Below are 24427 nucleotides of genomic sequence, written 5' to 3' on the forward strand. Positions count from 1 at the left end.
GATTGTAACACACTCAAAAATGTTCGTAAGCGTTCAAAAATTCGAGTCACAGGACATGCCTGAAACCTTTCAATATTAAGCTATAAGTTCTGGTGTATGTGATTAATACCATCTCTAACAGCTGTGTAGCAGAAACGGTACTGCTCTTTTCTTTGTACCATTCCTACTCTCAAATTTTTGAGCTGCTTTACGATTTTATAAATATTAAAATCAAAATGTGTATCATTATCTCGTTCTTCTTTCGATAGTCGTAAATATTCCTTATACTGTGAAAGAAGAATATGTATTGTACAAAATGTTCCTGTCCTACCAACACCAGCAGAACTACTTTGTGTTAAAATAAATGAAATATTAAATATAACATACCAATGGATAGTTATTGGACCGGGTATATAATCAGGTCGCTTTTTCAGATTATCAATACATTCTATTAATTTAAAAAATGAATCAGTATTGTCAGGAACTCCCATATCAGGCCATCCTGTGTATTGATAAAAATGCACTAATCTTCCTGAGCTCGGTAGTGTTTCATGATAAACTAAAAACTGTCTGTAAGTGAAGTCGTACGGTGTTACTTCCTGTAAAATGGTCTCCACTGTAACTTCGTCATATTGTTTCTTTTCATGCAGAGAAGGCCAGTACTTGTTCACTTTGTTCTTGTTGAAACATTGATCAAATAGGTCAGTACCTTCTTTTGCTTCGCCGTCGCTTTCTGAATCAGACGAAACAATTTCATTACTTAGCATGACAATTATTGTACTGTTGTGTTCGACAATCATTCTCCAAAAATCGCAAAATGTACAGGGAAGAGGGGCTTGAGTAGCGATGTACGTTGGAGGAGATGATAATTTGATGTGTTTAAAATGTTGGGTTGAGTGAGTAATAATGTGATTTGCATTGATATAGTCAGATCCAGGTTCTAAGCGTTCTCTTGATTTCAATAAAACTCTAGTATTCTCGTTTGGTAAAATATTCTTGTATCTGTTTTTAGAAAGATTGTGTTGGCGGTATCCACTGGTATGCATACCACTTTTTCTTTGCAATCTTGTTTCGAATTTCTTTAAAGCCTATTGAATGATCGCAAGTGTAGTGATCAATTTAGAAATGTTATGATCTCAGACATTACTTACTTGAAACTCATCGTCTAATCTATCGGTCTCTATTGGCTTTGCAAACAGAGCTACACTGGCTTTTCTTGGAGCCTGTCCGGATGGCTTTCGTGTCATTCCTGACCAACTATTGTTGTTGGATCCTTCTTCCGATGTAAACGTATCATACGACGATGAAGACGATGATGAACATTCGTCAAACATATTAGAAGAAACGTTAGTTGGTGCACTTGTGAAATCAAAAGTGGAGATATTTGTTCTGGTCTTTGGTGTTGTGGGTTCAAAGTCATCAAATTGAGAGTCGGAGTTTGAAGTAAAAGTGTCAAACTTTGCACATGGTTTGGGTTTCGATGTAGTAATCAGAGCAAATCCATCTCCGTCGTCATATTCCTCTTCATCGTCTGTGTTGGATAGAAACTTCTGAACGAACTCATTGATATCAGTAATCGGTTGGGTGTACTCATCGTCATCCTCTGAAAATGTTGTATACTGAAAAGTGAGAGAGTCATGGCGAGCAATGTTTGGTGTTGTAAATTTATCAAATATGGTCTGGTTCATACCGCCTACAGAAGAATGTGGTGTATCATCTGCGAGTGCATTACTGAAGACACAAATTGTAGGACGGAAATCAGTTGATGCTGTTTTGGGTTTTGCTTCTATTAACTTGTTATTTGATACTTTTTGTTCTCTTTCCTGCACAATGAACTTTCCAAATGTTTTAGCCATCTCCTCACGGAGAGCAGATTTATAGGGCTTTTTCTTAGGATTGCTACTAGATGCTGCTGTTGTGGCTGCTGGATTTGTGCATGCTTGTTGCATTGTTGATTCAAAGACTATCATCAATTTTCAAAACAGTGACGAAATAATTATTATTATGTGTATGATGGATCACCGATGATGTGGCGATGATAAATTAATGTTTGCTGAATAATACGATAATAAGATGTGAGTTGATGAGTGGTGATAATTGTGTTTCAACCAACAACGATATTAATAATAACCACCGATCGGTTTAAAAGCACCTCAAAATCCTCCAACCTAATGATAGTAAAGAATTCCTCGTAGGTTGTTGTAGAAACACAACAAAAATAGATCTTGGAAGATGATGATGAGAGGTTGTTGTTAGGAAATGGTTGTTGCAAGGCTCAATTCCGCAAACTAAAAATTTTCTTCTCAGGGACGAATATTTTTTGAATGATCAAACGATGATGTTACGCCGCCACTCAGTGTTCGCGATGGGATCAACCTTAGATCAAATATATTAGAGAATAGTTATTATGGATGATGATGATACGATGCGTATTGATGAGGCTGTTTGATTTTTTGTTTTCTCCCTTCAATCACAACTGGATGCACAACACAAACAAGTTGAATCAGCGATCGGAAGGATTTTTTAACACAGCTCTCAGAGATTGGAAGCAAAAGTCTTTGGAGCGAAAGAAATCTATTTTTATAGTTCCCACTCACCACCAAGTTTGTCGAGCAAGTGAAAAAGGAGTTCAGGTAATGGGGATATAGATTTTGCGAGAATAGTGTGCTGACAGAAAGACGTGCAACCCTTTGAACATGTTTAAATTGCTCTTTTCGTTTGTGGCTGTTGCTTAATTTTTTCTCTTAAGCGGTTTTATTAATTGACCTTAATTGTTAAGTGAGTGATGACCGTCTTTAAACAACTGTTGACGACGCAATGAAAGAAGACAATATACTCCAAGAGAATAGTTGTTTCTGAAACATAAACTGAATATACAAAATGAACTATTCCAAGTATATTGAATTGGATGGAATTAAATCTGTGCAACAGTTGTGAATATTGTCAGTTTCAATTATTTCCAAAGTCTGAAAAATATTCATTTCGCTGGTGCCTCTAAAGTCAAATCCAAGATGATCACCATCACCGAATTAACCACATATAATTCTCTTGTAATTATTATTGTTAATGGATTTCATTCACATTCCAGATGTTGTTATTGACGATACACTTCACAATTTAATTCCCTCGAACAATCCATACAACATGTGCTCATTCAACCTGTTGGATCATGAGTCACTCCTATTCACTCGTGCAACATCGCCATTCCCGTAAAACATTTCACATCAGTCGACATAAAAGTCGAATTATTTCACAAATATACATTTTCCAAACAAAATGAAATGCTCTTCATAAATCAGAACTACCTTCGAGAGAGGACATCAACATCTTTCAGAACACAATGCATTCCAAGGTTCAAACGGTCAAGAGATGACAACGCCACTCGTTGCCGCCAAAAACTACAACACCACTTGACATGCACTGATTCGTATTGTAGTCGCCTCAAGAGGAGCAAGAATTCCAAACTTGTGCACATCGTGGAGATGAAGAGATTCACAAAAAGTTCATCACGAGCAAGGATTTAGTTGAACGTTGAAGAAAGGATCGTCCATTCTCTTGAACCTCTCTCTCTGCTTTGTATTCGTTGGAATTTTCATACTGTCCATCAATCTCAATCAATGAAGGATTTACCACCACATTTCTCATCAATGTTATCACACATACACTCTAATAGTTGTTGTATACAACAATAACAACAACAACACCTTTCAAATTCTTATAAATCTGAAAGATAACCACTCGAACAAAATCTCCAACAACGAAAAAAACAAACCAAGTGTCTCGCCATGATGAAGATTGCACCTTGTTCTTCTCTATTGTATCATAGAGAAAGGGCCATCCTCTCTTCTCAACCATGGCTCTTCTCCATGTTTATTGGTTGTATTTCCTTGTATATAGTATTCATCATGATGGGTTGTTGTATTCATCCATCTGTTGTAGAGGCTGCTCTTTGCGATCCTCCAGGTGTACAGAATGATATGAAGGGTCTGAGAGACAGTTCTTTGGGATTGTCAGCCTATGATGTGATTAATAAGGTTCAAAATCAAAGTGCTTGTTTGAACGAGATTAGAAAGGGTTTGACTGATAAGAATGCCATGACCATTGTCGATTTTACAAGTGCTTGTTTGTTGCCACCATCAAATCCAAGTTATGCCTCTGAACCATGTTGTGGTGGTAGCTCTCAACAATGTTGTACTCGAAGAACTGTGGCAAGTGCAGTTTGGGATGTTCGTTCGAATGGTGCTCTCTCTTGTATTTCAGACGTTTCCTTTGAAGCTGGTTTGTCCTTCACTCCTGTGGAGCAAAGAGCCTCTTTGTGTTCCTCTGGTTCTTTGGATGAAATGATTCGTCGTGAAGCTGATCAAGTGTATCAAACGGATGGTTGCAAATTTGATGGTTTGAATCCTGTCGCTTTTCTTAATTGTTTGGTCACTAATCCTGTCTATGGTCCTTATGTGTTGCCATCTTTTGCTAAGGGACTTGGTATTGCTGCCAACTCGACTGCTTCTGATATTTTCGCAGCCATGCAAAGTCAAGGTCTCCTCATTGGACAATGTTTTGATCGTAATACTCAAATGGTGGATCCAACAGTGAAGAGTCAAGTGAGTTGTGAGAGTGGTGTTCCAGATGTTTGTCCATTCAATGATTGCTCATCCAAGAATCAAACTTGTTTTGCTTGTAAATCTCCACTACAATGCAAGGACTATCCAGTCGATGATTATGGTACCCATTTGGATTCTGAAATGGCTTGTCTTGACACTGTTTTGTGCGGTGCTCAACAACATGTTGTTTCAGTTGCTGAATGTGACTTGTCTCATGAATGTAACATTCCATGCTTCAACTGTACCGATCAAGTCACTTGTCAAAAGAGTGGAGTATGTAATGGTTGGATCTCTCAAAGTCCAATTTGTGCTGTTCCAGTTGTAAATAATGCATGCCCAGTGGGTTGTAATTTGAATGTCATGATCAATATGTGTAATTGTACAGGTTCTGCTGATCTACCACAACAATTCAACGTTACCATGAACAATAACTTTATGGTTCCATTGAACAATGTAAATAATAACAAGTGTAGAAGCGGATATTTCGAACTAGTTCCTCCAAGAAATGTAAATGAATGCTCCCAGTATAAGGTTTGCCGTTTTGGTCAGAATTCTTTCCTTCCTATCACTTCTTGCACCAATATGATGTGTTCGAATGGTGGTCCAACAGATTCATTCCAATGGATTCAAGGACAATGGCAAAAGTCAATGGCTGTTCCTTTGTATTTTGCCAACAGAACAATGGTTCATCAAAGAGAATGGCGTTGGACTCCAGTCACTTCAAGTGGTGTCTTTGACTTGATTAATTTCAACATGATTGCCTCAAAGAGACAAGATTTGGTCAATATGAAAATGAAATGTCTCACCAACTTCCATGAGAGTGTTGCAACCTTTGTTGCTTGCAAGTGTACTTCTTACAAGAGTTCTCCATGCGATACCATGAGTGGTCCTTTCACCTATGTTGATAAGGTTCTTGCGTTGATTCCAAGCTATATGCAAAACAGAACTGCTTTTGACAATTTGCAAAATGGTTATGTGATGGTTCCTCCACAATCACAACTCGTCAATATTACCTTTGTGGATGTAATTGCCTCATTGAGAAGTCCAAAGAATGCAATCAACATTTACGGTTTTAACAATACTCAAATTGGTTCAATTCTTGGACATGGTATTTCTTTCAATACTCCTTTAAAGAATGTGAAGGTGTGTTTGAATCCATATCCACAATCCACTCCAGTCATGTTGAATGGTCTTCCAGTGGGTATTGCGGTTCAAGACTCTGTCTCTCTCAATCCATTGAATGTTCCTGCTTTCATTGAAGGTAATTCTGTGTGTGCTAATTTGGATGTTGTTCCTGGTGTTTTCTATTATCCTTATCTCATGCTCTCTTCCGTTTATTGTAATGGTATTGCTGCAACTGCTCCAAATGTTTGTTCTGGTTTTGGTAAATGTGTGGCTCCAAACACTTGTCAATGTTATCCTGGTAGATTTGGCAGTAACTGTGATGATACTGCTCCACCAAGTAACTCAACCTTCATTTGTAATGGTATTCCTGCTTACTCTGCAAGTGTCTGTTCAGGTGCTGGTAAATGCGTTGGACCAAACATGTGTCAATGTCCTCCCGATCGATTTGGTTTCAATTGTGAAAACTTTTTATGTTTTGGAAAGTCGATTGGTGCTTGTAATTCAAATGGTGCTTGTGTGGCTCCAAACACTTGTCAATGCAAACCTAACTTTGCTGGTCCAGAATGTGGTGTTTGTGCTGCTGGATATACTGGAATGTTTTGTGAAAGACCAACTTGTTTTGGTGTGGATTCATTGAACAAGTATGTCTGTTCAGGAAATGGTGCTTGTGTGGCTCCAAACAAGTGCCAATGTAAGAATGGTGCTTTTGGTGAAAGATGTGAACAATTCACTTGTGGTGATGGTTCTAAACCACCTTGTTCTGGTCATGGTATTTGTATTGGTCCACAAATGTGTGCTTGTAATGCCTCATCGACTACTGGTTATTGGGGTGGTGCTAATTGTGAAATGTGTCAACCTTCTTACAGTGGTGCTCAATGTACCGATCGATTTTGTTCTGCTGATGCCACTTGTTTTGGAAGAGGTACTTGTAATCCTGATTACACTTGTACTTGTACTGGAAATTTCAATGGTCCATATTGTAGAACTTGTAAGGATGGATTCTTTGGTCCATTCTGTAATGTCACTTGTGATCCTATGAAGACATGTAGCGGAAATGGTGTTTGTACTTCCAATGGAGGTTGTAATTGTAATTCCAACAACTTGTTGGGTATGTTCGCTGGTTCCTCATGCTCTCAATGTCAAAGTGGATGGATGGGTGCTAAATGTAACATTTACGTTGGAACAAGTGCCACCTTTGGAAGTGAAGGTGATCGAATTCGATTCTCTTTGGCTTTCCCATCACCAACCAACCAAATCGATTGTACTGCTATTTTCAGTCCTCAAACCTTAGCCAAACTTGGTTCCTATCCAATGTGTCGATGGGAAGATCGATCCAACAATTTGTTCCTTGTCGTTTTGGGAGGTGCTTCAAGCTTGATGCCAGGTGATAGTATTACTCTTCAAAATGGTGATTTGACAAGAACTTTACCAGTGAGTGGATCCTTGTCACTTCCTACTCCTGTTGCTCTTTTACGTACTCCAAGAAACATTTCATCATGCAGCACTTTCTTCTTTGATGCTTCTGCTTCCTATTCCTTTGATCGAAGACCAATGTCATTCTCTTGGTCATTGACTGGTCCTGGTTCACTTACTGCTATCAATGCTAAATTAGCAACTTTGACTGGTAGTTTCGGATTCTTTGATGCTTCAGCACTTTCGACTGGTACTTACACACTTTCAGTCACTGTCACCAGTGCTTTCAATTATTCATCCACTGCTACTTCAACCTTTGGTGTTTCGGGTACTCCTACTCCTATTGTTCGTATTCCTGGTGGTGATTCTCGTATTGTGAATATGGGTTCAATCTTTAGCATTTATCCTTATGTGGAATATCCATCCTGTTACTACTACGATCGAACTCTCATTTGGACTTGGACTCAAGTTTCTGGACCTGCTAATGCACAAATGACTCTTAGAGATTCGAACAGAGCTTTGGTGTTCCTCCAAAATGCATTCTCCGCAGCTGGTGATTACGTCTTTAGTGTTAAGGCTGTTTCTGCAGTTTCTGCTTCTTCATTCTACGAAACTCAAGTCACTGTGACTGTGGTTGCTCCTGATCTTGTCTTGTTAGTTGAAGGAGGTTATTATAAGCAAGCTTCTACATCCAGCCAACTTGTTCTTGATTTATCAAGATCATTCGATCCTGCTCAAGCTTCTGGTTCTGAAACATTTACAATTACCTGTTTTGATGCAGTTGCAGCTGCCGCTTGCTCTCTCAACACTGCAAACCTTGTGGTCAACAAGAAGGCTGTCATTAGTGCTGGTTCTCTCTCTGCTGGACAATATACTTTCACTATTACTTATAGCAAGGGTTCAAGAAGTACATCTGTCAATGTGGATGTCAGCATGGTGTCCTATGTTGTATTGAATCCATATATTAGACTTGGAAGATTCGATTGGATTCCAAGCTCTGTTCCACTTGGTGTCAACGTTCCATTCTTTGTTGATTTGATTGGTTTCTCTCCTATGAGTGGCCCAGTTTCATTCCAATGGTCATCATTGACGGATGGATTTGAATTGAATTCTGACACAACTGTTACTGGAGTTAAAAGTCGTTCATTGATCATTAGAGGAGATTATATTGCTGCAGGCGTTGAATATCAAATCCGTGTCGATGTCAGTGCTGGTGGTGCTACAGGTTATGCTGTCTTTGTTTTCAGTGTGAACAGTCCTCCAATGCCAGGTTCAATTACTGCCTCTCCTTCCACTAGTTCAGCTGGTATGGATCCTGTCACAATTACATGCGACGGATGGTATGATGCTGATGCTCCATTGACTTATCAATACTATTACTATGACTTGAATCGTGGTGTTTGGAGAAGCTTGTCAGGAAGAACTACCGATAACCAAATTACTACCAAACTTCCACCAGGATATGGAATCAACAAGAAGATTAGAATTAGAGCTAGAGTGTACGACTCCAAGAATGCTTACAGTGATATTGAAGTTTCTGTTGTTTCTAACCCACCAGATTTGACCAGCGGAACTGCTGCTTTGAATTTCTTGAACCAAAGTTCCACTGCCACTGATTCGACTGCTAACAGTGTTGCTGCTTTGAGTACTTTGGCAAACATTCCAAATTCTGCCATGAGTGCCAATGTGGTTGCTCAAATTAAGAACTTCCTTGTGAATGTGATTACATCCGTGTTGGCTCAACGTTCTGCTGTTGCAGTGACAGTTGAAGATGCTGCTGAAACCATTTCATTCTTGACCACTGCAACTTCCAAGTTGGATCTTGTCGATTCAAACACGAGAGGACAAATGTTGCAAAGTACTGCTTCAAGCTTGAATGCTTTGGCAAGTTCCTCAAAACCAATCTCTCCTGATCTTGTCGATTCGATCGTTGTCTCCTTGTCAAGCTTCATTAAGAATATTATGGGAACTCCTGCAGCAAGAAGTGTCAAGACCACTGCTAGCGAAGCTCAAAGCATTATTGACAATGCCAACACTTTACAAACTGCCATGATGAAGAGTTTAGTTCCTGATCAAAATGCATCTGTTTCTGCAAGCACTGACTTGATTGCCTATGCTCGTAAGATTTCAGTGTCATCAAGCTCATCCTTCTCGGATACTGTTTCATCTCCAGTTGCAGTTTCATTCTCTTCAACATTTGCATCTGCTGTTTCATCAGTCACTACTCTTGGTATTAGAATTAAGCAAATGTCTAACCTTTACAAGTTGATCTATCCACAATCCATTAATATTCTCTCACCATTGTTTGAAATTGTTTTCGATAATGAAGATACTGGTGCTACTGTCTCAGTCTCTGGAACAACAATGACCATCACGATGGGTGGAAGCTACACCAATACTGCTACATCTTACTATGTCTGCAACATTTGGAATAACTCAACGAAGGTGTTCAGTAAGGATACTTCTTGTACTGTTCAAGCTGTGACCTCCACCTCCGCAACGATTCAAGTGACAAAAGATGGTACCTATGCTCTCAGTCAATACACTGCTCCTGCTACTGCTTCATCTCCAATTACTCCAAAGACCAGCAAGTCCACCACCAAGCCAAAGACATCGGTCGCAGCATCGACCACCATGGGATGCTCATTGTTGTTGATCGTTGTATCTATCTTGTACACTTTGTTTATGACTCTTTAATTTGTAAAATAATGTTTCATTAAATCTTTTTATTTCTTAAATTTCTAATAGAAATTAGGTTAGAAACTATCATCATTCGTTCTGTTTGAACTCACCTAGGTGGCGCATCTTGTTACAATTCGAGTTATTGTTAGAAAAAAAAACTCTTCACTCTCTTCATGCCACAAAAAGAAGGCACCAAAAGAAAGAGAAATCACAGAAAACAACAACAAAACAACAAACGCAAAAAGTAAGTCTAACATGATACATAAACACAAGGAAAATATTCCGATGATTGAATTTTTAAATCCTTCATTGAATCACATGTTTTCTTCTTCCCAGAAAGCAACATTCCCAAAACAGTACTTCCAGCATTGTTTCACAAGCAGCATCCACAAGTACAAATTATTCTTCATCGTTTGAAAAAACATCAATCGGACAACACTCAACAAGTAATAGTAGTGATAATCATACTGTTTTCTCTTCATCAAGAAGTAGTAGTGGTTTACAAACCTTGCAGAATCCTGAAATTCCTTTGCAACAGGTTCACTCGGACAGTCATTTGTTGGTTCAGAACAATTTGCAAGGAGCAAGCAATTCATCCCGAAAGAAGAAGAGAAAGAAAAAGAACTCTTTCCAACAACAATCATCATTTCATACAAAAGATTCACCTAACGATCAAGAAATTTCTTCTTCCGAGAGCATCTCAAGCACGAGTAGTAGAACAAGAAGCCACCTTATTGTAAATAGTTCCGATCCCACAACAAATACCTTGAAGGAGAACCCAAATATTGCTTCTTCATCTCCTTCAGTGGTAGTAGTTTCCTCTTCATCGTCATCACCAGGAGCCTCTTCATCATCATCATCATTGAATAGACCCTCGCATTGGCAAATCGTTCGCTCTCTCAAAGGCTTCCACCCAAAATCAAAAAACAAAAAAAAATCTAAAAATACTCCATTGTTCAGCACTGAACTTTCTACTCCATCGGCAGGCAGCAGTAATTTGAATTCGGAACATAGCAGCGATCAAGACGAACACTTTGAAACAGATAGCGAAAGCACAATGTCTGATAACTCATCCGCACAGTCCAATACATTCCAATCGACATTGGAGAATATAATTCAAAATTATGGACATCATATCGCGAGAGGAACTGCTGTTCCCACAGAACAATTGGAAGATATTATTCAGGGATTAAAAGATTACAGCAACCCAACAAGACAGTTTGATTCCGTATCAGAGCTTTGTAACATTATTGCCATATCCAATGAACAAGCCCTATCCAGAATGGGTATTGATCGTTTTATCCCAGAGTTGTTAAACATATTGTCCAGTAATGAGAGTTATGATCTTATGGTGCTGTCAGCAAGAACTCTTCTCAACACTATGGATATTTATCCTCCCTCATGCTCAATTGTAGCGTCCAATGGAGGCATCAATGTTATTTCTCAAAAAATTCTTTCGATTGAATACATTGATTTGGCAGAATTATCTATTCAAATGATAGAACATTTATCTCATCAATATGGTTCCTCATTGCTTCAAGAAGGCGTCTTGATGGCTTCACTCACTTATATTGACTTTTTCGGTATGGACATGCAAAAGAAAATTTTGAGAATTGCATCTTCCTTATGTAAATCTATTTCCAAGTCTCAGTACGAGCTGGCATGTGATTCACTTCCAACCATTTCACGATTTTTATCAAACTCCGAACATTCTATGACTGACAGCGCTATATTTTGCCTAACAAGAATTGTTTATCCATTTTTAAAGGAAGATGAAAAACTCTTAAATATTTGCAACTCATCTGAACTTTTGAGCCACGCAACCGAAATAATTTCTAATGACAAATCCTCTAAGAATACCATTAGCTTGATGTTGAAACTGCTCAAATCAGTATCTATTTGTTCACAATTAGTGAAAGATATCTATGAACGAGGTTTAATACATTTACTTACAGGTTTACTCTCTCCAGAAAGAGGTTTACATGAATGCTTACTTGACATTCTGTACTTTATTCTTGCATTACTTCCAAAATTGCCAAGAAAAGACGAGTTTGCATGCCAATTATCCCATTCTCAAAGAAAGAAGCTGCTTGTTAGGATGACAGAAGTGAAACCTCCAAACCAACCAACACAATATGTATCTGAAGAGCCTACATCTCAGGATAGACTCGAATCGTTGTTTACAGAACAACCAGAACTATTGCTAACAGCCTCAGAGATATTACTCGAGCCTTTGATCAACATATTCTCATCGAATCAAAACGATCAAGTAAGCAATGTACTCTTGCAAATTATTGGAACCATTATTTATTTCTCTCCTTCTCAAATGTTGGTCGAAACACTGAAAGACATTCCATTCTCAACGTTCCTTGCCTCCCTACTTTCTAGTGACGACATCTCACGTGTAAGCACTGCTTTGCAAATCTCCGATATTTTATCAAGCAAACTTCCTTCTATTTTTGATATCTACTTCTTGAGAGAGGGAGTTATTCATAGAATTAAAGCCATTGGAGGAAGAGATCCAAATTCGAAAGAGGAGTTTTTAATAGATCAAATGCGAAAAAAGACAGAAGAGGCATATCAAAAAGCAGAGCAAGAAAGAAAAGAAAAAGAAGAAAGGCTAAAAAAAGAAGCTATCGAAAAGAACGAAAAGATCAAAAACAAATCAAATGACTCTCAAAGCAGCGAATCTGAATCGGAAGAACAGTACCAAGATCCGGAAAAAATTTCAGTGTCTTGGGTCGAACCTCATGTCGACCTTCCCAAGCTTCCAAAGCTTAGCCGTCTTTACTGCGAGAAGCATAAAAAATCACCATTCAAAAATAGCGAGTTAGTGGGTTATGCTGTTGCTAAGGCACAGTTGATTTTCGACAAATATTATGAAAGGACGAAGGATGTAGAAATGGAAAGCAAAAATTTTGTGAAGCTCAAAACAATTGCTAGCTCTTTGGAAAAGGTAATTTTATCCAAAGATACAGATGTAGAACTTGAAGAATCCCTTCTCAGAAATATTAGGGAGCTAATCATTTCAGAGGATGGCGTTTCTAATTTCGAGTTTTTAAATAGCGGGGTGGCTCATGCGATTTACGAATATTTATCAAGAAAAGACGGTAATAGACCTGTGAAGGAAAGACTTTTTCTTTTTGCTAGAATATTTGATGAGGATTTACCAAAAACTGCTGCTTCATTAACAAGAACTAGATCAAAGAGCTTCAGCAACACCAGTGATATGCTAACAGCTGACACTGATAGCAAGAACAATATTACTAGCCCCACATATCTTACGGAGTTTGTGAAAAAGTTGTTTGATGCATTGAATTCTGTGGAAAATTTCAATATCAACGTATCCGAAACAAGCTCCATTGCTTCTAATGTCAATGCCGTCATCAACAAGCTATCCAAACAGTTTAAATTATCATTAACAGATGAACAAAGCAAACAAGTGATTACTCTTCAAGTACATCCTCTAACTAGAGTTAGGGAGGTTTGCTCGTTCTTGATTTCTAAGGCAGGAGAAACACCAAAAGAGGAACCTGAAACCTTGTATTCTTCAAGCACTGATACAAGTTATTTCCACTTGACAGAACGTGACGATGATGAATTTATTGGAACTGTTACCACAATCGACATTGAAACACCAGCTTCAGAATTAGATACACCATTTTTATCTGCTGATGTGATGGTTGATGAAGAGAAGTCGCTAAAGTTTTGCCAATTATATTTGAATGGTAATTTGGTAGATGAAAATAGTACTTTATTTTCTGTATTTTTCAAAAGTTGTTCATCATCACACCCTTCAAGTCTTAATCTTGCTGACACAACTCAGAATTTGACTTTTAAAATTGTAGACACAAAGAAAGCAGATGACAATGATGTGGTTATGGACACTAATACTATTCTGAAAACATCCAAAGTAGACGCACTAGTGAACAGTATAACACAACACTGTAACGACAATCAAAAGTTTCAAGAAGAGAATATCGAAAAAGACGCCATTGAGCTACTCGATCTTCTGAAAATTTTGAATGGTTTGAGCAAAATTGCCCCCATTCTTCCTCATAATGAGAATATGAAGCGTGTTCTAATACCTTCTAGCATGTTTTTAAACCCTAAACTTGCATCGAAAATTGTACGATATATTCAAGACCCATATTACTTGTTTGGGGATTGCTTCCCTTCATGGCTACATGTACTCATGGAAAGATACAGTTTTATTTTCACATTCGATGTAAGACAATTATACTTTGACTTAACTTCTAAAGGAATTGCAAGAGCTATCCAAACGATTCAAAACAGATTTTCAAAGTCGAGAGATAGAAAAACTCGCTTGATTCAAATTGGAAAACAAAAAGTAAGACTATCTAGATCACCAAATATACTGGCAAGCGCATACAAGGCCTTTACATCTATTGAAACAAACAGAATAATTGAGTTTGAATTCAAAGACGAAGTAGGTACGGGAACTGGACCAACAACAGAGCTCTATTCATTGGTGTCACGAGATTTGCAGCAACAGGGCCTCTCTATATTTAGGGATGACTTTGTTGGTGAACAAGAAGAAAAGGAGAAGTTCAGCAGACTAGTAGAAACCAAAACTGGGCTTTATCCAAAATTCAAGAAGCTTAGTAATGGTAAAATTTCTGAGAGGGATGCTCGTCTGTTTTACTTTTTAGGCATGTTCTTAGGTAGAGCAATTTTGGATGAAAGAGTTCTTGATATACCATTCTCTGACGCTTTGCTTAAACTTTTGAAAGGAGAATCTCTTTCGTTTTACGATATCGAGTCTATTGATCCAATGCTATTCCAGCAATTGTCAAAGCTGCAAACAATGGCTAAAAAAGTACATGAAGTTAACAACTCTAATCTCTCAAAACAAGAGAAAGAGAAGGCACTGAATATGATTTACTTTGGTGATGATGGAAAAACTAGATTGGAGGATTTATGTTTGAGTTTCATTGTCATTGGCACAGATATTGAGCTTGTAGACAAAGGCTCAGAAAAAGAGGTTACGCTTCACAATTTGGACGAATACTTGAGATTACTCACTAATTACATGATACATGATGGCGTTATACAACAGGTGGAGCATATTAGGAATGGTTTTAATGTAGTTATGGGCGAGAACAGTAGCGACAAGTTAAAAATCTTCAACATCAAAGAATTGAGTGACATCTTTGTAGGCTCTGATGAAGAGTGGACAGAACAATTATTGATTGAAGCAACAAAATGTGACCATGGCTATACTCACAACTCGAGAGTTGTGAAATATTTGTTTAAGGTACTGTTGCAAATGACTCCATCAGAAAAGAGAGATTTTTTACGATTTATCACTGGTGCTCCTCGGTTGCCTTGTGGAGGCATTCTAAGCTTGAGACCCAAGTTAACAATTGTGTTGAAGAAAGCAGAGAGTGGCAAATCGGCAGATATGTACTTGCCTTCGGTCATGACATGCACCAATTATTTGAAGTTGCCTGAATATAGTTCTGAATCCATCCTCAAAGAACAGCTCTACAAAGCAATTCAAGAAGGTCAGAATGCTTTCCATTTGAGTTAAATTTGATCAAACAAAATCCAGCAATTTCATAAAAGAGTGTTTTTATTGATAGTAATAGATGGGATTCTTTGTCCTCTTCAAGCAATGTTCTCTAATCCATGACTACGATAGTTTCTGATTCTCCTGATAGTGTTGACCAATGTTCTTTTGAAACCCTTATACATCTCTGCCAATGCCATGAAGACTAAGGCTGCCACCAAGACGAAAATCCAATCAAAGACAGGCATTGGAATCTGATGAAAAATGTTCGAGTTCACCCATGGAATATAAACTGTTGAAACGGTCGTAACAGCTCCAAACAACACAAAGAAATGCAAAAGTCTACTATTATAAAAACTATCTAAAAAGAATGGTCTTCTAGCATTTCTACAATTATACGCATGTAGTAAGAGTAAAATGGTGGCTGTCACAAAAGTTATGGCTTGAGCTTCTTCTAATGGAATATTTGTGGTTTTGGTGGATATAAGAAAATTCGCCAAAGAAATCATTCCCATCAATGTTCCAAAAAACAAAATATCAATAATTGTTTCTGGTGAAAATAGTTTACCTTTAAAATCTTTGGACATGATACGTTTGCGTGGTTTCTCATTTCCCAGCCCAAATGCAGGACCTAATAGACGAGGAATGAACATTCACCATCAAAAAAAGTGAATCTTCTGTGTTAGAACAGAAGTGATCACCATGATGACAACTTACCCGTTCCAGTAATCATATTAAGCCATAAAATTTGAATAGAATTCAATGGAGGTCTCAATCCACTCAATAAACTAATGACCAATAAAATAGTTTGTGCAACGTTTCCAGCCAATAAGTGACTCACAAATTTTCGGATATTTTCGAACATGTTTCGTCCCTCTTTAACAGCCACTACAATGGTTGAAAAATTGTCATCCGTTAAAACAATATCTGCACAATCCTTAATGACGTCACTTCCTGATTTTCCCATTGCAATACCAACATCAGCTGCCTTAATAGAAGGACAATCATTTATACCATCACCACACATGACTGTTCCTCTGTTTCTTTGGTGTAGAGCATGAATCATTCGTTCCTTACTTTCTGGTGTGCATCTCGAAATAATAATTGGTAACTCTTTCAAGTTTTTAAGCTCTTCATCAGTCAAGGCATCAAAATCATGTGCATTCATGGCAATTGGATTGGATGGCGAGGTGGATGCCAACATTTCAGGAGTTACTAAACCAACTTGCTTGGCAATGGCGACAGCTGTCGCTTTGTGATCACCAGTGATCATTCTCACAGTAATTCCTGCTTGATGACAAACACTGATCGATTCTCTCACACCTTGTCTTGGAGGATCTTGTATACCTACTAATCCAACGAATATTAATTCTCTTTCGACTTGAGATCTTTCATAGTAATTGATGAGAGAGGGATCTGTGTGGTAAAGATTCTCAGATTTTGTATCCTTCAATAATGGCACTTGCAGTTCATGAACTTTTGGATTCTCCTTTTTCTCTTCCTCATAAGTGTTACCAGAGGTTGTTGTGGAAAGTATGGAGTTGGACAGTAAATGAGGTAAATGCTCTCGTTGTCGAAATGCTAACGCAAGAACTCTCAATCCTTTTTTAGCCAATGCATCATTTTGTTGTCTCAAATGATCTAAATACTTTTGACTGATTGGAGCCATTATTTGTTTTGTCGATTGATCATCCTTACTCGTATCAGTCGATGGAACTTGATCCACTCCAACATGTTTCTCACTGAGGTAATAGTGTGTGGAATATTTGAGAACATGCTCTGGAGCTCCCTTAACAAAAATATATTCCATTGTTGCATGTGGAGAGTCCTCCATCGCATCCGTATGGCTTTGAATGATGTCCGCATGTTCTCTCTCGTTTTCTCCATTTTTGGTATAAATCACACTCATTCTTTTCAAATTACTGTCGAATGGATATTCTTGGAAGAGTGTGAACATGTGAGTGGAATCTTTCTCTTTTAATTCTTCTTCCATACTGGTTTTCTCTTTTGGAACATCGATCGTTTCAAGATTTTTCTTTCCCAATCCATACTGTTGTGCGAGAGTCATCAATGCAATCTCTGTTGGATCTCCAACATAGAGCTCTTCTTCCTCATCTTCCACCTCTTTCTCTCCACTCTTTAATGGTTTGACTTCGTGAGGAAAGATTTTCCCTAACTTCTTCTTATATTCTTTGATTCTTTTGAAAATGTTTCCTGGTTTCTTTCTTTTTGAAGATGGAACTTCAACATTACCCTTCGAGAGACTACAGCCATTACACATGGATGAAACCATGAGAAATGTTTTTAACAAGTCGTTTTCATGGTTCACATAATCCGTGGTCACAATTTTGGGTTGTAATTGTGAGAGAGTATCCATAAACTCTTGTTCTTGAGAAACCGATTGAGATAATCCTGCATTAACTAACACTAATGGAGCAGATGGCCACTTTGATGGTGTCGATGTAGTAGGAACAGCAGCAGATGCAGTACTGGCCATGTTGTTGTTTGTCGAAAATGTTTGTACCGCTTGTAAGCTTTTGGATGTTTCTGTCATTTCAGTATCGTACCCCAAAATACGAAAAACCATATCATTGGAGAGAATACATTCCTTGACAGCCATGACTCCTTCAGAAATGGTTCCAGTTTTGTCGCTACAAATATCTGTCACATTTCCAAGAGTTTCAATGGCATCTAATTTTCGTACAATGGCATGTTGTTTGGCCATTCTCATGACACCTATGGTCATGGTTAATGTGAGAACTGGGCTCAAACCTTCAGGAATAATTGCAACAGCAGTGCTATATTTCACAAATGAGGATAAAAGTATTCATAGTTGTGGTATCATCGGTAATTTAAATTATGTTTTAACCTCTCAAGAAATAGAGTTGCTTACCTTACTCCAACTGTCAATGCATCAGGTATTATTGGCATTGATTTATGGAGATAGGCAGACAATATAACCAATCCTGTGCAAATCAGACCAGCTGCATGAACAAAATGATAAGAGTACAATTAATATAGATGGAGGTGTTAACAACACACGTGAAAAATGTTTGACATACCAATTACCAAAACTAATCCCAAATAAGTCATTCTTTTTTGTAGTTTTGATCTTTGTCTTTTGTGTTTGGAAATCGATTGCGCAATGGCTCCAATTTCAGTTTGCATTCCTAATGCAGTAACAATGGCACGACCTTTTCCCCTGGTCACTGTTGTACCACTGAATACCATGTTAATTCGGTCACCCACATCCACAACAATTGGATGTCTTTGCTTAGGTTTTTTGTCTTTTCCATCATGAGAGGTGGGAGTAATCGATGGTCTTGCAGCAGATGAGGTAATCACGGTTGAATCCAAAGACAACATTGGAGGGGCATCATTTCCTTCAGTATGATCATCCACACTTCTTCCATCAGTAGTGGAAGGGCCTATATTTGTTTCAGTGATGCTGCTTCTTCTCGAGGGTTGTGTACTAACAGGGAGAGAACGACTTCTCCCTCTTTCCTTATTTTGTGAAAACACAACATTGGCATTCTTTTTCACAGGTTCTGACTCTCCAGTTAAAATTGCTTCCATACATTCCAATTGAGCTGTATAGAGTAGTCTACAATCAGCAGGAATATGATCACCCTCATCTAACAAGATGACATCTCCCAATGTGAGGTGTTGAGATGGTATTTCACTGTGTGCTCCACCTCTTACTACTTTTGTAAAAGTGTATTGCATACGTTTTAGTTTTTGCATGGACTTCTCAGATCTATACTCTTGTAAAACGCCAATAATAATATTTAATAGAATAATAAATCCAACCACACCTCCATCCATCCATTCAGTGACTGCAAATGAAATCACCATAGCAATGGCAAGAATAAAATTCATAAATGTGAACGTGTGAAACAGCACTAATTTCCACAAATTAATTCCACCTTGACTCTTCAACTCGTTTTTTCCAAATATTTGTGATCTTTTTAGCGCTTGTTCTTCAGAGAGTCCTTGCTCTGCATTGGTACGAAAAGCAGCAATCACCTCTGCTATGGTAAGTGTGTGAGGAGGAGAAGAGGTTTTCGTTTCATGTAGGGATAATAGAAACTCTCTTTCATCGTTGCTGTTGGTCATGTTGGTAGTAGCAGCACTCAAGGTGGATGTTTGTGGAGAATCCTTAGTAGTGGCAGCCAAAGCATGAGCTTGAGTAGCGGCATGTGCAGGTTGAGAGGAAAGATGTGCTGTAGCCTCATCGGAATGGTGTAAATCAATGGTAATAAATTCGGAATCATGGACGTTAGGGTTTTTGGTGGCACTTCTATTGCTGCAAGTTGTTGTTCCTTCTTCATTGCCTGTTATGGTCGAGGAATGGGCATCATCTTTGTGATGGGATAGAGAAAAATTCATATCCTAAAACAGAATAATGTCAATGTTTTTAAATATTCAAAATACATGATGTAAGTGCAAAACCATTCAAATCAACTAGTTTGGATTAAATATTAATATTTCTTGATGATTTCCAAATATGAAGAATTTCCAATTTCAAAAGAACGATGATTAGAGCTAATCCGAATGATGAAAATGCATGGATTAATTGAAATATTGACCATCCCACACATTTCAATGCTTTAAAACAATATTAAAGAAATAAATCACATTCAAGAAAGATGAACGATGGAGAGCCATTTACATTTTTTCTTTGAATTTTGCAAACAAATTGGGGGCCTTGGTATTACTCGCCCCTCTACTTTATTCTCCATTGAACCTATTTGCACAGCAGTTAGATTATTCAACTCCTCCTCCACCATCACCAAAAATATTGCTTTGGCTGCTTGGAATGATCTTACCTTTAACGAACCATTTTGGAACCACATGAAAAATATCGCGGCTCAAAATAATTGGTCTCTCCAATACATTGATGAACGGTATTCATTTGTCAATGAATACGAAACCCCTGTCGACCCTAGAACTGAATTACTAAACAACGATAGATCAACCATGAGCATCTCAGGCCTTGGAATCTTAGATCATAATAGAACCTGGCATCCATGTACCATCTCCTTTTGGAGCAATTATTCACTCAAACCCTTCCAACAACGACTATTATTTGCTCACCTACACAAAGCAGAAATCCTTAGAAATTTCGGAAAAGATTACCCTAATTGCCATATTTGCAATACCAAAGCCAACTGGGAACATGTATTCACCTCATGCACCATGTGTGGTCCGGAAATCAAATCATTATACACAAAATGGGACAACAGTTCCCTCAAATTCAATGCCCCTCTTATCAGACTTCCCTCAAACCATTCTCTCTCTTGTATTCCAATGGATTGGAATGGTAGTATCAAAGACGAACCTCTTCAACAATTAGACTTATCTCCCCCAGCTTTGACTGATTGGCTAAATGAAATATATCTCTCATTCGCTGCCTATGTTGGCAGTTGTTACAAAAACGCCACTTGGAACAGTTCAACTGTACTCAAGAAGGCTAGAGGATATATAATTAAACCCAAAACTGCAAAATTTGCAACTGCTTGGGAAACATTTAGCAGTCAGCTTGGCGAACTCAACTCCAACAACATCTACACCTCACACCTACACACCCATTAGACACACTATCGTCGGACAATTGAGTACCTATAATTTGTTTATTTTTCAATAAACCCATTCCTGTATTTTTTCTTTGAATTTTTATGTGTTCCATTAAACTCAAGAAGAACTTAATTGTTTCCCTTAAAGCGGATACCCATCTCATTGGCCACAAACAAATAAATATCAGCCATTTCTTCAATTACCTTTTGCAATGATTTACCAGCTCCATGTCCTGCACTCGTTTCAATTCGAATAAGCAGAGGTGCCTCATTGACTGGACCAGCCACATGTTGAAGTTGAGCAGTGTATTTGAACGAATGATGAGGAACCACTCGGTCATCATGATTCGCTGTTGTGACAAGAACTGCTGGATATTTCTGTGCCTTAATGTTATGAAGAGGAGAGTATTCAATTAAATAATCAAAACCTTTGGAATCTGAGCTACATCCGTAATCACTACACCATGCTGCACCAATGGTCCAGGTATGGAATTTGAGCATATCCAAGACACCTACTTGAGGAACGGCAGCACCAAACAAGTCAGGTCTTTGGTTGATGCATGCAGCCACTAAAAGACCACCATTACTGCCACCATTAAGACAAATATAGGGTGGTGAAGTATAACCTTCTTTGATAATATATTCAGCAGCAGCAATCATGTCATCAAAAACATTTTGTTTTCTATCAAGAATTCCTTGCTCGTGCCACTTTTCACCACCAATTTCAGCACCTCCTCTCAAGTTTGGAATCACAAGCATTCCACCAAAATATTTGATCCAGAATAGACGCATGATACTGAAAGAGGGTTGCAAATTGATGCTGAATCCACCATATCCATACAACCAACAAGGATTTTTACCATTCTTTTCGAAGCCTTTCTTGTTGTGAACAATGAACATTGGAATTTTTGTACCATCCTTTGAAGAGTACCATTCCTGCTTGACTTCAATGGATTCTGGAGATGGAACTAAATCACTGGTCTTTGTTTGATAGAACACAATAGATTGTTGAGTGTCAAAATCATATCTGTAAATAGTTCCAGCATGGTTAAATGACACAAACTTGTAGAACAATAACGAATCTTCTCGTCTTCCAGAAAGTGATGAAATGGATCCAATCACAGGCAGCTGAATGTCAGAAATATATTCACCAGTTTGGAGTGTGAAAAATTTCAAGTTGTCTTGAACATTATGAACATAATTGGCCACTAAAATGTTCTTATTTACACAAGTGGCCATACTAAGAGGGTCTTCAGTTTCTGCCAAAATTTCTTTCATCTCGGTGTAAGGTTTTGTCACATCCATAACAACAACCTTTGAATTTGGAGCGTTCAAATTGGTCTTAAAGTAGAAAATATCTCCATCGTTGGCAATATAGTCATATTCGGCATCGAAATTGTCAATATATTTAACAACCTTGATACGTGATTGAGCATCTTCAGGATTCTCCTTTTCAAAAGCAAACTCGCCACCGACTTGATCATTCTTATAAATCTTTGTATAGAACAATCTGTTCACTGGAGCTGTACTTTCAGAAACGTAAATCAACAAGTACTTTCCATCATCAGTAACAGATGCACCAAACATCCACTTTGGTTGAGTCTTTTCTTCATAGATTAGGATATCTTCATCTTGTGGGGTACCAAGTTTGTGATAATATAGCTTACTGAACTCGTTGGCATCAACTTCACTACCAAGAGTTTCAACAGCTGATTTTGGTTCTGGATATCTAGAATAAAAGAATCCACGAGAGTCATGAGTCCATGCAATACCTGTGAATTTACAGAACTTGATCTGATCTTTCAGTGGTTGCTTTGTTTTCACATCAATCACGTGAATGGTTTGCCAATCGCTTCCTCGTTCACTCAATCCATAGGCATAATAGTCACCTTTCTTACTGAAAGCGCTTGATCTTATTGAAGACGTACCATCAGCTGAGAACTTGTTGGGATCCACAAATATTTCACTTTCGGCACTCTCCAACGATTTTCTTACCCATAACACATCTTGGTTTTGCAATCCATCATTCTTAAAGAAGTAATACCCAACGAGATCTCCCTCTCCTCTTTTGAATGGACATCCAACCTTCTCAAAATTCACCATGTTAGTGATTTGTTCTTTAAGTTGTTCACGAGTTACGCCCACTCTCTCTTCAATGTGTTGTTCCTTCATATAATCAGCAAAGCATTGGACTTGTTGATTAACCCATTCCTTTGTCCTTTCTCCGTAAGGCTCTTCCAACCAACGATATGGATCTTCAATCTTTACTTCACCTCTTTTTGCACTTTGATAGGTATCTATGGCCGAGGTGTCTCTGAAGGCTTGAGGATAATGAAAATTCCTTCCTATCGTTGTTTGTTGCTGTGATGACATTTTTTTGATTATAGAGAAGTGTTGCCGAGATCTTCTTTGTAAGGAGGAATTGATGTCTATGTTTAGATTATCATTGAAGGTACGAACACACAGCAACGAAGATGATGCATTCTTTGCAATGATGAAACGAGATAATGTCATAAAGGTCATGGATGAATCGTGTGTATTGATGGTGGTGGAAAGAAGCAACAACACACTTGTACCGAATTGCAAAATTTTTGAAATATATTTTTGATAACAAAAATTCACTGATCCATTCCGAGAGAGCTCTCGTTCATGATAATAATTAAAGAAAGATGGGGGAAATTGTCATGTGTTTGTTGTATGGGCTTCCAGCAAGTGGTAAATCTTCTGTTTCAAAATTATTGGAACAAAAGTTGAGAAATTTGAATTTCCGAGTTGAAGTGTTTGAATATGATCAAGTTTTGATGAATTATCAAGTACAGAAAAATGTTTTGGATTTTTCATCCGAATTATGGAAAGAATCAAGGCTAATCATTGAAAAACAAACGATTGAACTGGTTGAAAATTATTTAGAGTCAAGTCAAGAGGCCGAAAAAGCACTGGTCATCATTTTGGACGATAATTTTTATTACAAAAGCATGAGACATGACTTTGTGCAGATTTGTAGGAATTTTTCGCTTTCACATGTTCAAATTTTGTTAAAGTGCCCAGTGGATGTATGTGTTGAGAGAGATAAGCTCAGAACCATATCAGTTGGAGAAGCTGTTATTAGAGAAATGAGCCAAAAGTTCGAATGCATCTCAGAAAAGGCATCCGATGATTCTATTTTCCATTTAGAATATGACTCTTCTGACGTGAGCCAATTTAATAATATTTGTAATAGCATCATTCAAGTCATACATCTCTCACTTAATCATCCTCTCCAAAATTTAGCTCAGCTTAAAAGTGAAATGAAGGAAGAAAGCCAAAGACAAAACAGAGAATCGTTCGGGAAATGTTTGGATGATGGAATTCGTAAAAAGATATCTTATCTAATTGAACACAATTTAATTGAGAAGTCCAAAGCCAAGCAGCTTTCCATCATCAAGAGAGAAATTTTAAAGAATGCAAAGAAAGAGAATGGTATTCAGTATTATTTTGACATGTTTGATCATGAAGTTAACAAGCTAAAGTAGAAGGAC

The 24427-nt window shown here is 37.9% G+C and overlaps 7 protein-coding genes across 7 annotated transcripts; 4 read left to right on the plus strand and 3 right to left on the minus strand.

Annotated features, from left to right (window-relative positions):
• Positions 1-80: 80 nt before the first annotated feature.
• FDP41_005855 (uncharacterized protein) lies at positions 81-1928 on the minus strand (the record flags this gene model as incomplete). The annotated part of the gene is made up of 3 exons (XM_044709425.1): positions 81-324; positions 367-1067; positions 1131-1928. 3 exons carry the CDS (start codon positions 1926-1928, stop codon positions 81-83), a joined length of 1743 nt encoding a protein of 580 aa, XP_044559815.1.
• A 1956-nt stretch (positions 1929-3884) lies between these two features.
• On the plus strand, positions 3885-9815 carry FDP41_005856 (uncharacterized protein; the record flags this gene model as incomplete). The annotated part of the gene is made up of 1 exon (XM_044709426.1): positions 3885-9815. The coding sequence occupies one exon, from the start codon at positions 3885-3887 to the stop codon at positions 9813-9815; it is 5931 nt and encodes a 1976-aa protein (XP_044559816.1).
• Positions 9816-9973: 158 nt separating this feature from the next.
• FDP41_005857 (uncharacterized protein) lies at positions 9974-15354 on the plus strand (the record flags this gene model as incomplete). Its single annotated transcript, XM_044709427.1, has 2 exons — positions 9974-10044; positions 10137-15354. The coding sequence occupies 2 exons, from the start codon at positions 9974-9976 to the stop codon at positions 15352-15354; spliced, it is 5289 nt and encodes a 1762-aa protein (XP_044559817.1).
• A 77-nt stretch (positions 15355-15431) lies between these two features.
• Positions 15432-19722, minus strand: FDP41_005858 (uncharacterized protein; the record flags this gene model as incomplete). Its single annotated transcript, XM_044709428.1, has 4 exons — positions 15432-15964; positions 16051-18131; positions 18227-18317; positions 18396-19722. 4 exons carry the CDS (start codon positions 19720-19722, stop codon positions 15432-15434), a joined length of 4032 nt encoding a protein of 1343 aa, XP_044559818.1.
• Positions 19723-19989: 267 nt separating this feature from the next.
• Positions 19990-20928, plus strand: FDP41_005859 (uncharacterized protein; the record flags this gene model as incomplete). Its single annotated transcript, XM_044709429.1, has 1 exon — positions 19990-20928. The coding sequence occupies one exon, from the start codon at positions 19990-19992 to the stop codon at positions 20926-20928; it is 939 nt and encodes a 312-aa protein (XP_044559819.1).
• A 110-nt stretch (positions 20929-21038) lies between these two features.
• On the minus strand, positions 21039-23282 carry FDP41_005860 (uncharacterized protein; the record flags this gene model as incomplete). Its single annotated transcript, XM_044709431.1, has 1 exon — positions 21039-23282. The coding sequence occupies one exon, from the start codon at positions 23280-23282 to the stop codon at positions 21039-21041; it is 2244 nt and encodes a 747-aa protein (XP_044559820.1).
• Positions 23283-23593: 311 nt separating this feature from the next.
• Positions 23594-24421, plus strand: FDP41_005861 (uncharacterized protein; the record flags this gene model as incomplete). The annotated part of the gene is made up of 1 exon (XM_044709432.1): positions 23594-24421. The coding sequence occupies one exon, from the start codon at positions 23594-23596 to the stop codon at positions 24419-24421; it is 828 nt and encodes a 275-aa protein (XP_044559821.1).
• Positions 24422-24427: the final 6 nt, after the last annotated feature.

This window comes from Naegleria fowleri (genome assembly GCF_008403515.1).
Source record: "Naegleria fowleri strain ATCC 30894 chromosome Unknown tig48, whole genome shotgun sequence".
NCBI classification, from domain to species: Eukaryota; Heterolobosea; class Eutetramitea; order Acrasida; family Naegleriidae; genus Naegleria; species Naegleria fowleri.